Here is a 15,436-nt window from a genome sequence, read left to right as displayed (position 1 = left end):
ACATTGCTCGGATGCATAAAGTGAAAACGACTGAAGGCGAAGTGGTTAAAATACTCTTTCTCATAATTGGATTCACCTGTGTATGTAGGTCGGGGTCACTGAGCTTATCAAGCCAATTTAAGTTCCAATAATTAGTACTAAAGGTTTTGGAATCAATAAAATGGCAACAGTGCCCAAATGTATGCACCTGCCTAATTTTGTTTAAACAATTATTGCGCACTTTCTGTAAACCCAATAAACTTAATTTCACTTCTCAAATATCACTGTGTGTGTCTATTATATGATGCATGTAACTGACATTTTTTATCGTTACAAGCAATGATTTATAATAGTATAATAGTGTGTAGGGCATTCCCATTCACAATTTTCCCTTTAGGGGCTAATTGGACCATGCTTTGTAAGGGTTTTTTCGCCTTCCTCTGGATCAACAGGGATATGTGAGGGAGCAGGCTGGTGTTGTACTTTATACTGGTTGAACTCGATGGACGTATGTCTTTTTTCAACCAAAATAACTATGTAACTATGTATCCTAGAGGGGACAGCTGGGCAGAACTCGTACTGCCACCGGACTTCCACATGCAAGAGTCTCTAAACACTGACTGCACGCTCTCTCACCATCTCAGCCATAGATGTTGTGGATATAGGTGCGCATGGTATGGTCATGTAAGGTGTTTACCGGCAGCTTTCCATGTTCAATAAAGAATCATTTATACAACTGAGAGGTACTAGGTGTATATGGCCAATTTTGTCAAAAAAACTTTATTATGAATTTATACTGGCCACACCAATTCACCAGCTGTGCATATATTATTTTAAAGTGAGCAATTTGAGCATAGGTGCTGCAGTTGCATGGCAAATCTCCAATTTTTTGATAAGCAATGATTTATACAGGAAAAGCATGACGATTAAAAAGGTTGCCCAAACTTTCGCATCCCACTGTACCTGCGTCAATGCGCGGTAACCTCTCTTCTGGCAGCCAGGCACAGTATAAGTGAAGCTCTCTAGCGCTCACTTCCTGTGGCCGAAATATGAATTGCACAGAAGTGTATTGAAAAAAATACTCTTCTGCGCATGCGCAACATTTTAAATAATGTGCGTCGCCACTGACTTTCATGACTTCCGGTCGGCGTGGATGTTGAACGGTAGTGCGATGATGCTTTCGCGTCAGATCAGATTCTTCTGGCGCATCACATCCGATCTGAAATGTCCGATTGACTTTCATTGCTTTAGCATTACCCTGCGGTAAAAATTGAGAAACGCAACGCCATGAAAACGTCCTAGTGTGTAAGAGGCCTCAGCGGAGCCCCCTTTGTGACAGCTAATAGGGTGACTCTAATGCTGATCGCCTGGACCAAGTATGCACATTGGGAGGGAGGAGTTGGTTTGTAATGTGTCTGTCCTCTGTTCTCATACTTTTCTCTTTTCATACTTTCCTCTTCTCATACTTTCCTCTGTTCTCGTACTTTCCTCTGTTCTCGTACTTTCCTCTGTTTTCGTACTTTCCTCTGTTCTCGTACTTTCCTCTGTTTTCGTACTTTTCTCTGTTTTTGTACTTTCCTCTGTTCTCCTACTTTCCTCTGCTCTCGTACTTTCCTCTGTTCTCGTACTTTCCTCTGTTCTCGTACTTTCCTCTGCTCTCGTACTTTCCTCTGTTCTCCTACTTTCCTCTGCTCTCGTACTTTCCTCTGCTCTCGTACTTTCCTCTGCTCTCATACTTTCCTCTGCTCTCGTACTTTCCTCTGCTCATACTTTCCTCTGTTCTCGTACTTTCCTCTGTGTTCGTACTGTCCTCTGTTCTCGTACTTTCCTCTGTTTTCGTACTTTCCTCTGTTTTCGTACTTTCCTCTGTTTTCGTACTTTCCTCTGTTTTCGTACTTTCCTCTGTTTTCGTACTTTCCTCTGTTTTCGTACTTTCCTCTGTTTTCGTACTTTCCTCTGTTTTCGTACTTTCCTCTGTTTTCGTACTTTCCTCTGTTTTCGTACTTTCCTCTGTTTTCGTACTTTCCTCTGTTCTCCTACTTTCCTCTGCTCTCGTACTTTCCTCTGCTCCCGTACTTTCCTCTGTTCTCGTACTTTCCTCTGTTCTCGTACTTTCCTCTGTTCTCGTACTGTCCTCTGTTTTCGTACTGTCCTCTGTTTTCGTACTGTCCTCTGTTCTCGTACTTTCCTCTGTTCTAGTACTGTTCTCGTACTGTTCTCGTACTTTCCTCTGTTCTCGTACTTTCCTCTGTTCTCGTACTTTCCTCTGTGTTCGTACTGTCCTCTGTTTTCGTACTTTCCTCTGTTATCGTACTTTCCTCTGTTCTCGTACTTTCCTCTGTGTTCGTACTGTCCTCTGTTTTCGTACTTTTCTCTGTTCTCGTACTTTCCTCTGTTCTCGTACTTTCCTCTGTTCTCGTACTTTCCTCTGTTCTCGTACTTTCCTCTGTTCTCGTACTTTCCTCTGTGTTCGTACTTTCCTCTGTTTTCGTACTGTCCTCTGTTTTCGTACTGTCCTCTGTTCTCGTACTTTCCTCTGTTCTCGTACTGTTCTCGTACTGTTCACGTACTTTCCTCTGTTCTCGTACTTTCCTCTGTGTTCGTACTGTCCTCTGTTTTCGTACTTTCCTCTGTTCTCGTACTTTCCTCTGTTCTCGTACTTTCCTCTGTTCTCGTACTTTCCTCTGTGTTCGTACTGTCCTCTGTGTTCGTACTGTCCTCTGTTTTCGTACTTTCCTCTGTTCTCGTACTTTCCTCTGTTCTCGTACTTTCCTCTGTTCTCGTACTTTCCTCTGTTCTCGTACTTTCCTCTGTTCTCGTACTTTCCTCTGTTCTCGTACTTTCCTCTGTTTTCGTACTTTCCTCTGTTTTCGTACTTTCCTCTGTTTTTGTACTTTTCTCTGTTTTTGTACTTTTCTCTGTTTTTGTACTTTCCTCTGTTTTCGTGCTTTCCTCTGTTTTCATGCTCTCCTCGTTTTCGTACTTTTCTCTGCTTTCGTACTTTTCTCTGCTTTCGTACTTTCCTCTGTTTTCGTACTTTCCTCTGTTTTCGTACTTTCCTCTGTTTTCGTACTTTCCTCTGTTTTCGTACTTTCCTCTGTTTTCGTACTTTCCTCTGTTTTCGTACTTTCCTCTGTTTTCGTACTTTCCTCTGTTTTCGTACTTTCCTCTGTTTTCGTACTTTCCTCTGTTTTCGTACTTTCCTCTGTTTTCGTACTTTCCTCTGTTTTCGTACTTTCCTCTGTTTTCGTACTTTCCTCTGTTTTCGTACTTTCCTCTGTTTTCGTACTTTCCTCTGTTTTCGTACTTTCCTCTGTTTTCGTACTTTCCTCTGTTTTCGTACTTTCCTCTGTTTTCGTACTTTCCTCTGTTTTCGTACTTTCCTCTGTTTTCGTACTTTCCTCTGTTTTCGTACTTTCCTCTGTTCTCGTACTCTCCTCTGTTCTCGTACTTTGCTCTGTTTTCATACTTTGCTTTTTGTGCTTCTTACAGCTAAGCTGACTTTCTGCCACCCGCAGCTGTTAGAAAGGATGACGAAGGATATTACCCCTAAGTTACCACAACTGACCTCACACGAGATCTACTGGCTCACCCAGTCTCTCTCCTTACTCAAGTTTTCCAATGTGCCCCTCTGTGAAGCCGTCACTCAGGTAGCTAATGCTCACATGCTGTCTGTAAGAGTTGTGAGACTGGGGGAGTCTTTCCTGTAAGGGTAGTGAGACTAAGGGAGCCTTTCCTGTAAGGGTAGTGAAACTAAGGGAGTCTTTCCTGTAAGGGTAGTGAGACTAAGGGAGTCTTTCCTGTAAGGGTAGTGAGACTAAGGGAGTCTTACCTGCAATGGTAGTGAGACTAAGGGAGTCTTACCTGCAATGGTAGTGAGACTAAGGGAGTCTTTCCTGTAAGGACACTGTGCAGCACGGTGGCCTAGGGGTTAGCGCTCTCACCTGGGTCCCCTGGTTTAAATCCCAGCCAGATCAACATCAGCAAGTAGTTTTGTATGTTCTCCCCATGTCTGTGTGGGTTATCTCCGGGCACTCCGGTTTCCTCCCACTTCCCCAAAACATACAGATAAGTTAATTGGCTTCCCCCTAAAATTGGCCTTAGACTACAATACATACAGACTGGGAGAGTCTTTCCTGTAAGTGCAGTCAGACCGGGGAGTCTTTCCTGTTAGGTTATTAAGAATGAGGAAGTCTATTCTATAAGAGTGGTTACATTGGCAAATCTTTCCTGTAAGGATAGGTAGACTGGGAAGCCTTACCTGTCAGGGTATTAAGACTGGGGGAATCTTTCCTCTCAGAGCAGTGAGATTGAGGAGTCTTTCATGTAATGGTATAGTCTTTCCTGTAAGGGTAATGAGGCTGGAGGAGTGGTTGCTGTAAGGGTAGTAAGATTGGGAGTCTTTTCTGTAAGTGTAGTAAGACTTGATAGTTTTTACTTATGGTGTAGGTAGTAAAGGAATGTCCATGTCCATGATCTGTTCATCACTAATGCTTTCACCTTCCTGGGGCTTACTGAGACATGGCTAACCCCATCTGATACGGTGTTCTCCAGCTGCCCTTTCATACGGTGGCCTCAAGTTTAGCCACACACCTAGATCGGGTGACAAACATGGGGGTGGGGTGGGAAATCTTCTTTCCGAACACTGCTCCTTTACACCGCTTGCACCTTCTCTGGCTTTCTCTTCTTTTGAGGCTCATGCTGTCCGCATCTACTCTTCTCACCACTTCCAGGTTGCTGTCATCTACCGGCCTCTTGGACCAGCCTCCACCTTCATTGACCACTTTTCAACATGGCTTCTCCACTTTCTATCCACTGACATTCCTTCCATCATCATTGGGGACTTTAACATCCCCATAGACACTAACTGTTCCACTACCACAAAATTCCTCTCACTCACCTCATCCTATGACCTCTCCCAGTGGTCCTCAACCTCCACCCACAAAGATGGCCACACTTTGGACCTAGTTTTTATCCGGCTCTGCCCAGTTTCCACATTTAATAACTCTTTATTCCCCCTTTCAGATCACAATCTCATAACTTTTACAATCAGCCCCTCCCTGCCTCCTCCAGCTACCATAGTGCAGCCATCACGCCTATGCAGGAATTATCGCAACCTCAACCTCTGCTCCCTAGCTGACTCTCTAAAACCCCTGGGCTCCCTGTCATCCTACACTGACCCCGAGTCAGCATCCATCTACTACTCCACCACAGTCACCGCTGTCATGGACACAGCCGCCCCTCTCACTAACTTCCGCCCTCGCCGCATCAACAGACAGCCCTGGCTGACTGAACCCATCAAACAACTGAAAAGACAGTCCAGGGCAGCAGAACGGCAGTGGAGGAAAAGCTCCAATGCAGATGACTTCGCCCACTATAAAAACACGCTGCTGCAGTTCAGGGACGCTCTTTCACTTGCAAAGCAGTCATACTTCTCTACACTCATTTCTTCACAATCCCATAACCCTAAACAACTTTTCAACACCTTCAGCTCTCTTCTCCACCCCCGCCTCCCCCCACAACTACAAGCTTGTCTGCAGAAGACTTTGCAGCATATTTTGTGAGCAAAATTGAAACACTACAGAACAGCTTTCAAAAGCAACCCTCTTCACCGGTCCAATCACCTCTTCCTTTTTCCTCTCTGCCCGGCAGCTCCCCTACTATCAACTATCCCTCTCCACATAACCACTCACGCACTCAAACCTCCTCCCCGCTAACAATCTTCTCAGCCTTAACTGAACAGCGTCTTTCTTCACTAATCTCTAAAGCTAATCTTACTACATGCGCCTCAGATCCTATTCCCTCTCATCTTATCCCCCAGCTCTCCTCCCTCCTCATTCCTGCTTTAACAACACTGTTTAACCTTTCCATCTCTACTGGCATTTTTCCTTCTTCATTTAAACAAGCTATCATACCACCACTAATCAAAAAACCCTCTTTAGACTCTACTGCCCATTCTAATTACCGCCCAGTCTCTCTCCTTCCCTTTGCCTCCAAACTTCTGGAACGCCACATTTACTGAGATTTGTCTAACTTTCTCTCTGCTAATTCTCTGTTGGACCCCTTCCAGTCTGGCTTCCGCCCTCAACACTCTACGGAAACCGTTCTCACTAAGGTTGCCAATGACCTTCTAGCTGCTAAAGCCAAAGGCAGATTTTCGGTACTAATACTCCTAGATCTGTCCTCTGCCTTCGACACTGTTGATCATACCCTACTTCTCCAGACCCTCTCAACACTGGGAATCAAGGGCCTAGCACACTCCTGGCTCAACTCTTACCTGTCTGGACGTTCTTTCATGGTCTCCTATGCCAATACCAACTCCTCTCCATGCCCACTGTCTGTGGGAGTACCACAAGGGTCAGTCCTTGGACCCCTCCTCTTTTCCATTTACACCCATGGCCTGGGACAGATAATAAGCTCTTTTGGGTTTCAATATCACCTCTATGCTGATGACACCCAAATTTATTGTTTTCCCCAGACCTCTCCACACTACTATCTAAAATCCCCGAATGTCTATCCGCTGTATCTACATTTATGTCATCCCGCTTCCTTAAACTCAATATGAGCAAAACGGAGATTGTGATATTTCCACCTTCGCTCTCTGTTCCACCTCCCATTGTCACAATCAATGTAGATAACACCCCAATAGCATCAACCCCCAAAGCTCGTTGCCTAGGGGTAACTCTGGACTCTGAGCTCTCCTTTAAACCACATATTAACACTTTAACTACCTCCTGCTACTTCCATCTCAAAAACATTTCCAGAATTCGTCCCTTCCTTTCACAAGAAGCAACTAAAATGCTTGTGCATGCCCTAATCATCTCCCGTCTTGACTACTGCAACACCCTACTCTGTGGTATACCAAAAAGCAGACTGGCACATTTCCAATCCCTACTAAACTCTGCGGCCCATCTCATGCAACTCTCTGCCAATCCCTCCATTGGCTACCAGTTGCCCAAAGGATCCAGTTTAAACTTCTCACACTTGCATACAAAGCTCTACACAAGCTATCGCCTCCATACATTTCCTCTTTAATCTCCAGATACCTCCCCGCCCGGACCCTCCGTTCCTCACAGGAGACCCTTTTGTCCTCCAGCCTAGTCACCTCCTCTCACTCTCGCATCCAAGACTTCTCACGGGCTTTCCCTCTCCTTTGGAACTCCCTCCCTCAGCTGGTTCGTCATGCCACGAGTCTGGAAACCTTCAAACGTACTCTGAAAACACACCTGATCAGACAAGCCTATAAATTGCTATAGGCAGCACTGAAGGCACACTGGCTCACCCACTAACCCCTGTGTTTCCTTCCCTTTTGTTTCCTCCCCACTACCCTCTAGATTGTAAGCTCACTAGGGCAGGGACCTCCTCCTAGTGTTTCTCATACTGCTGTTATTTTAACATATGTACATGTACCAACTACATATCAACTATGTATGTATCTGTATTTACTCTATTCAATGTTATGACTGTACAGTGTCTGGTATTTCTTATGTATATTTGTTCCCCATTATTTGTTTGTATTATGTACAGCGCTACGAAAGATGCTGGCGCTATATAAATAAAAAATAATAATAATAATAAAGGAAGTATTTCTTGTAAGGGTGATGAGATTGTGGAGTCTTTATTGATAGCGCTGGCTAGACTGAAATGTTTAAACGGAGTTCGTGTTGATTTGCAGGAGGAGTGTGGTTCTTCTCTATAAGAGCTGTAATTGGCTGGCCGTAACTCAGCATCACTTGCAGCCTTGTCAAATTCAGCAGCGTCTGCTCAGTGGCATCTGCTGGCCAGAATGGCTGCCACATAATCTGGTGCCCATGGGCCTCGCCTCCTCCTTGTGGATGGTGAGGATAAGTTACACCACCGACAGTTATTGCACGTAGCTGTACACCTGCTGGCTGTGTCTGGTTTTAGCTAGGTTATATGGGGGCAGAGCGCTTGCATGAGAGAGGAGCGGAAGGGAATTTGGTGCCTTATTTCAGCTAGTAGCATATTGGTAAAATTTACAGACATTCTATATTTCTAAAGTGTAAATTATTGTAGTAATATATTGGAACCCTTCCTTACAGATGTCCAACCGCTCTGCAAAACGTTAGATCAGAGCGGTTTTCTAGGCGTTTTTGTTACAGAAGCTGTTCAGTAACAGCTTTACTGTAACAATATTTGTAATCTGCTTCACAAAAACGCTCCAGAAACCGCTAGGTATGTTTAGAAAACATTCCTAGAATGGGTCATAAATCTGCTTCAAAAACCTCTAGCGTTTTGCGGATCTGCTAGAGGTTTTTGGTGTGCACTGGGCCTAATATGATTTAAAAGGGCCTAAAATTGTTTAAAAGGGAATAAATATGGCAGCCTCCATAGCCTTCTCGCTTCAGTTGTCTTTTAAATGGTTTCTAAGTCTAGTTCAGAATTACTGGCATAAACTTTTGCATGATATTCCCATTTTTCGAGTTTCACCTGTATATTCATTTATTTTACCCTTCTCCTGCATAGATTTGGTAAGATTGTCCAATCAGGATAGTATTTGTCGGTGTGCACCTTTAAGGGAGGCTGATAGTGATGGGCAAGAGTTTTTGCAGCTTAGTATTGACCCAGCAGGGTATTGCATAGACGGGTGTCAGACTGTAGAATCCAGCCAGTGAGGCCTGACCATAGACCAGATAGAATCTCACCGCTGTATAAGTGAAGTCCTCCTCTTCATCTTCTTACCTTTCTTCACAGGCCTGCTTAGAACGCAGTGAATCGTTCAGCACCAGCCAGCTCTGCTACATCATCCTGAATTTTGCAAACCTGAACTTCCATCCTAGTGAAGAATTCTTCAGTCTGGTAAATATATCCCCAAGTGTGACCATTAACCTTTGTCGGCTGCAGGTTGGTGGAGCCATGATGGGTTACTAATAGCTGGCAGAAAAAGCAGCTGCCAGCCCATCTCCCTGCCTATGCCTAAAAAGTGTCTGGATGGTGTAATGGTTAAGGGCTCTGCCTCTGACACAGGAGACCAGGGTTCGAATCTCGGCTCTGCCTGTTCAGTAAGCCAGCACCTATTCAGTAGGAGACCTTAGACAAGTCTCTCTAACACTGCTACTGCCTATAGAGCGTGTCCTAGTGGCTGCAGCTCTGGCTCTTTGAGTCCGCCAGGAGAAAAGCGCGATATAAGTGTTATTTGTCTTGTCTTGTCTAAAAAGCAGCCTGGTAGAATTGGTTTAAAAAAAAAAAAGCAGCTTTCAGTGCAGATAAATTGTACTTTGGGAACTTGTAATTTGTAAACAGACAATATTACTTGTGCACAAAAGCAAATCGAATAACTGCACGGGTAATGAAAAGTAGGAAAACACATTTTTATTGAACGTTACTAGCTGATGACCCGGCGTTGCCCGGGTATGTATTTGGCTGGTGCTGGCTGCGCCCACTTTTCCTAACCCTAACACACAATTACTCAATTACTCAATGACCAAGTTTGTTAGCTTTGCAGTCTTTGGCATCAGTCATTTGCATTGAAATGAAACAAATCTGATTGGCTGTTTTTGGCTCCACTCCCTTTTCTGAATTTGAACCCCCAGTCACCCAATGACCAACTGTACCAGGTTTGAGGCTTGTGCAATTAACAATGCAAGAATGGCAGCTATGAAATATTGCTACTTTTTTTGTGATAGTGGTCCTTAACCACTTGCCGACCGCACGCTTATACCGCGCGTCGGCAAAGTGGCAGCTGCAGGACCAGCTGCAGGCTAATTAATCAGGAAGCAGCCGCTTCCTGTCAATTCACGGCGGGGGGCTCCGTGAATAGCCTGCGGGCCGCCGATGGCGGCTCGCAGGCTAAATGTAAACACAAGCGGAAATAATCCGCTTTGTTTACATTGTACGGCGCTCCTGCACAGCAGCGCCGTAAGGCAGATCGGCGATCCCCGGCCAATCAGCGGCCAGGGATCGCCGCCATGTGACAGGGGACGTCCTGTCACTGGCTGCACAGGACGGATAGCGTCCTGTGCAGCCCGGATCACCAGGGGGGCAGCAGGTAGGAGAAGGAGGGGGGGATTTTGCCGCGGAGGGGGGCTTTAAGGTGCCCCCCCCCCGCAACACCCGGCAGGCAGGAGCGATCAGACCCCCCCTGCACATCATCCCCATAGGGGGAAAAAAGGGGGGCGATCTGGTCGCTCTGCCTGCACCCTGATCTGTGCTGGGGGCTGCAGAGCCCACCCAGCACAGATCAGCTAAAACAGCGCTGGTCCTTAAGGGGGGGTAAAGGCTGGGTCCTCAAGTGGTTAAAGAGACACTGAAGCGAAAAAAAATATATGATATAATTAATTGGTTGTGTACTATGAATAATTACTAGAAGATTAGCAGCAAAGAAAATATTCTCATATTTTTATTTTCAGGTATATAGTGTTTTTTCTAACATTGCATCACTCTATAATATGTGCAGATTACACAACACTCAGCATTCAAAATGAGTCTTTCAGTGCAGTCTGTGAAGTAATGACCTCTCCTCTAGCAGAGGAAAAGTAAACAGTTCAATTACAGTTGAGATAATAAAAGTCAGATAACAGCCCTCTCCACGACTATGGTAAGTTAGTCGGAGAGCTTAATAGCTTTTTTGCATAGAGATAACAACTGGAGTTTCTCAACTCTTCCTGTACTGGAAACAATTAGACTGATGTATCTGATCTTAATGTTTTTTTTCTTAGCTGTACTACACATACAAATCATAATATCATCATTTTTTTTTCGCTTCAGTGTCTCTTTAAAGAAACTTCAGTCGTTATCTATGCAAAAGAGCTTCTCTGAGCTCTCTGACCAGTTTGCACTTATACTTCAAAGAAACAATGACAGGCAGCTTCTGATAAGATTTTTACTGCAAGGGAAGTTGAAAGGGTCATTATCTCTGCTTTGTAGTTAGCTCGCTGTACACTGCAGCAGCCATCAGTGTCACTAATTTCTCCATTTATCTCCAGTGCAGAAGCTGGCCACAATGCAAACGTGCACAGAGAGCAAGGTGGCTGCTGCACAGGTGGCTAGCAGCAGAGTATAGTGGTCAAGCACTCGCCTGATCTCCCTGCATTGCAGCATGTGCAAGCTTGCAAATGCTCCACCAGTTTAGCCTGCTGCTTTGGTGCCCTTGCTCCTGTGGTGCCCTAGGCCATAGCCTAGGTGGCCTTGGCCTACAAATCATTATATCATAAGTTTATTCTTACTTCAGATTCCCTTTAAAGGACTTCCGAGGCTAACATTTAAAGTCTATTTTTTACTTACCTGGGGCTTCTTCCAGCTCCTCGCAGCCGTTTCAGTCCCTCGCCGCAGCTCCGTTTCTCCGCGTTGCCCCGCTGACCTCAAGTGATGACCGCGACCCCATCGGTGGGTCGGTCTTCTGCACCTGCGTGGGAAAACTTTTGTATATATATTCTGGTGGCCTCTCTCCTTGTGATAACGAGTGGCTGTTTGCTGTTGCAGGTCCACCAGCGGGTCATTCCTGAGATGGACTCGTTGCCCTTCACTCTACAGCTGGACCTTGTGTTGTCTCTCTGCATCCTGAGTCATGTGACCACGCCGTTCCTCCAGAGGGTGCTGCAGCCTCACTTCTACAGCAAAATCCTGGGTATGTCGGGGTCTAAGGGGACCTGTCAGTCTCTTGTAGTCTGCTGTATGCATTGCACCAACCAGTAACAGAATGTCCTCTAAAGCTGTGCAGATCACAACAAAGTGGCAAAATGTTAAAACTTGTCCAATATCACTGTTTTTACTGGCCCAAGACTCCTTTGAATTTCCCAGTGAGCGTTGTCTCCAATACTTTACTATATACACAATGTAAAGACCGCGCTCGCCGTTCTAACGTGATGCCTATTCAGTATGCTTCGGTGGAGCGCTATAGTTCAACTCCTCCCCAGGCCAGTCCAATAATATATTCCACTTTACTAGCGCTCAGTGTTCAAGGCCACAATCACCAATTTGATACTTGGGTCTTCAGACATGTATACACCTTTAAATATAAACAGCAAGAAAAAGTCTCATAGTGCAGGATGTTTGTATATTGCAATTACACCTCTGTGCTCCGGCAGCCACACACTAAAAACACTCGGGTAGTGCAATTAAACTCTTCCACCGGGGGCTCGGGGTCACACTCCCCCTCAAGTTCCCTCCTCACCAGATGTACTCTTTTATCTTTTCTTATCTCTCCACGTTGTCTGCCTCATGGATTAACACCACCTCGCAAGGACAGAACTTAACATGTGTAAAACCGTATTTAATAAGAAGCTTCACGCTTAAAATCAATATGCGTACATAAAATTTTCTTTAAACGTTGCCTATCACATAGTCACCGTTGCCTCTGGAAGCGTTCCGGTCTCGGCTGCGTGTGTTTCCTTCCTGGTCTCCTTGGCTCCGCCCTACCGGTTTCATCATCAACGATGACTCATCAGGGGCTAGGGAGCATGCGCTGAGTGTTGTCTTATGTAGCTGGGTTATGACGTCCAGCGGCCCCTCCCCTACCCTTCCGCCCATTGGTCAACATTCCCCTCTGTCTATTTCTGTAGCCCATTCCGGTGTGTCCATAAATATTGAGACATTGACACAATTGTAACATTTTTGGCTCTATACACAACCACAATAGATTTGAAATAAAATAAACACAATGTGCTTTAATTGCAGACTGTCAGCTTTAATTTGAGGGTATTTACATCCCAATCAGGTGAACAGTGTAGGAATTACAGCAGTTTGCATATGTACCTCCCACTTGTTAAAGAGGAACTCCAGTGAAAATAATGTAATAAAAAAGTGCTTAATTTTTACAATAATTATGTATAAATGATTTAGTCAGTATTTGCCCATTGTAAAATCTTTTAAATACCTGATTTACATTCTGACATTTATTACATGATGCCATTATTACTGTTGGCAGGTGATGTAGCTGCTGCATGTTTTTTTGGCAGTTGGTAACAGCTGTAAACAGCTATTTCCCACAATGCAGCAAGGTTCCCAGACAGGAAACTGCCAAGAGTACGTACTCAGAATTTCTTTGTGGGAGGGGTTTCACCACAATGTCAGCCATGCAGCGCCCCCTGATGGTCTGTTTGTGAAAAGGCATTAGATTTCTCATGTAAAAGGGGGTATCGGCTACTGATTGGGATAAAGTTCAATTCTTGGTCGGAGTTTCTCTTTAACCACATATTGACCGCCTAACGCCGACAGGCAGCGGCTGGTCGTTTGTGGGTTTCCATGGAAACGGCCGCTCCATGTCAGTTCACGGAGGGTGTCTCCGTGAACAGCCTGCGAGCCTCCGATCGCGGCTCGCAGGCGAAATGTAAACACCCGGGGAAGAAATCCCCAAACACATCCTATGGAGAAGGAGATCGGCGATCCCCGGCCTCTAATTGGCCGGAGATCGCCGGCATCTGATAGGCTGAAGCCTATCAGAGGCGGTACAGGACGGATCGCCGTCCTGTTCCGCCCATAGTGAGCAGGAGAGGGAGGGGGGAATAGCGCTGCGGAGGGGGGCTTTGAGGAGCCCCCCCCCATGCTTGGCCACACAGAGCGGTGGCGATCAGACCCCCACAGCAGGACATCCCCCTAGTGGGGAAAAAAGGGGGGGGAAGTCTGATTGCCCTGCCTCAACCCTGATCTGTGCTGCGGGCTGGAGAGCCCACGTAGCACAGATCAGGGAAAAATGCCCTGGTCCTTAAGTGGTTAAGGGACAGAGCCCTTAAAGGAAATGTCAGCCAAAATAACCTACACCCCTGATCTACTTACCCGGGGCTTCCTCCAGTCCCTTTCAGCCGACATGCCCCAGCTCCACTCTCAGCCTCCGGCCCGGAATCCCCGCCGGTGCAAAGGCCAACCTCGCGAGGTCGTCCTCTACCGTGCCTGCGTGAGCGCCACTGTCGAGCACCAGGTAAGATCGGGGGGTAGGTCATTTTGGCTGACATTTCCTTTAACCATTACACTATCCAATGACGTGCTCAGTATGGGCTCACCTTCATCCAGCCCCCTCCAGGCTTATCGCTCCCTCGCTGTCTTCCTGCACCGCCTGGATCTTCTGCAATTGGCCCCAAAAAGTCCTCCGGTGTGGGGCGTACTGAACATGCGCAGCCCGGCCTCGCACTAGCCCTAGTCGCAGTAGGGGAGCGTGCACAGCCAGACTGCGCCTGCTCCGACTGGAGGACTTTTTGAGGCCAATTGTGGAAGATCCAGGCAGCGCAGGAGGACGGCGAGGGAGCAGTCAGCCTGGAGGGGCCTGAAGGTCCCAGGTATGTAGAATTCCCACCCTGTCTCAGGTAGACTTTAAAAGGCATTTTATTTAAAAAAATTGAAAATATCACCTAGGAGAAATAGTGAATTGGATGATGTCCTCTGTGTCATTTCTTTTTGGCTCCTAATACTTTGAGTATCTCCAGGCTTGAATGTTTACATGGCTCATGGATCCTCTGAAGAAGTGGTACAGTTGTGTTCAAAATTATTCAACCCCCACTGAAATTGAGTGTTTTGGCCAGTTTGACATTGATTTTGATCATTTCAGTCATCTTGTTTACAATTAAATTAAAGAGGCACTTGTAAGTCAGACAAATATAACATAACATTTATAATGAAATAACCACAAATGTCTTTTCTGTGCTCACATCATTATCAGTTTAATTTAACCCCCAAGTGACATTCATTCTTAGTACTTAGTACAACATCCTTTTCCAGTTATAACAGCTTTTAAACGTGAAGCATAGCTTGACACAAGTGTCTTGCAGCGATCTACGGGTATCTTAGCCCATTCTTCATGGGCAAAAGCCTCCAGTTCAGTCACATTCTTAAGCTTGCGCGCTGCAACTGCTTTCTTTAAGTCCCACCAGAGGTTCTCAATCGGATTTAAGTCTGGTGACGGCGATGGCCACTCCAAAATGTTCCAGCCTTTAATCTGCAACCATGCTCTAGTGGACTTGGAGGTATACTTGGGATCATTGTCCTGTTGAAAGGTCCAACGTCTCCCAAGCCTCAGGTTTGTGACGGACTGCATCACATTTTCTTCCAATATCTCCTGGTACTGAAGAGAACTCATGGTACCTTGCACACACTAAAGCCTCCCTGTACCTGCAGAAGCAAAACAGCCCCAAAGCATGATTAACCCCCCTTCATGCTTCACAGTAGGCAAGGTGTTCTTTTCTTCATAGGCCTTGTTTTTCCTCCTCCAAACATAGCATTGATCCATGGGCCCAACCAGTTCTCATTTTGTTTCATCAGTCCACAGAACACTACCACACAAGTTTTGGGATAGTGTTCTGTGGACTGATGAAACAAAATTAGAACTGTTTGGGGGCTGAATAAAACTGATAATGATGTGAGCACAGAAAAGACATCTGTGGTTATTTCATTCTAAATGTTATATTTGTCTGACTTACAAGTACCTATTTGATTTAATTGTAAACAGGATGACTGAAATGATCAAAATCAATGTCAAACTGGCCAAAACACTCAATTTCAGTGGGGT

The 15,436-nt window shown here is 45.5% G+C and overlaps 1 protein-coding gene and 1 non-coding gene across 6 annotated transcripts in view; both read left to right on the top strand.

Annotated features, from left to right (window-relative positions):
• Positions 1-15,436, top strand: part of LOC137518038 (FAST kinase domain-containing protein 4-like) — a 66,572-nt gene that overhangs the window by 30,258 nt on the left and 20,878 nt on the right. For all 5 annotated transcript variants that reach the window (XR_011020730.1, XR_011020731.1, XM_068235228.1 and 2 more), the window contains exons 5-7: positions 3,472-3,629; positions 8,695-8,799; positions 11,422-11,566. Coding sequence is in view for 3 of the 5 variants with exons in the window: in XM_068235228.1 (XP_068091329.1) it covers positions 3,472-3,629; positions 8,695-8,799; positions 11,422-11,566 (408 nt within the window). In the remaining 2 variants the exon portion in view is untranslated. The remainder of the gene's footprint in view (positions 1-3,471; positions 3,630-8,694; positions 8,800-11,421; positions 11,567-15,436) is intronic.
• On the top strand, positions 7,714-7,845 carry LOC137520080 (small nucleolar RNA SNORA5). Its single transcript, XR_011021425.1, has one exon. It is a non-coding gene; the product is annotated as a small nucleolar RNA SNORA5 (small nucleolar RNA).

Source organism: Hyperolius riggenbachi, chromosome 5 (assembly GCF_040937935.1).
Source record: "Hyperolius riggenbachi isolate aHypRig1 chromosome 5, aHypRig1.pri, whole genome shotgun sequence".
Taxonomy (NCBI): domain Eukaryota; kingdom Metazoa; phylum Chordata; class Amphibia; order Anura; family Hyperoliidae; genus Hyperolius; species Hyperolius riggenbachi.
This window is presented reverse-complemented; position numbering and strand designations above follow the sequence as displayed.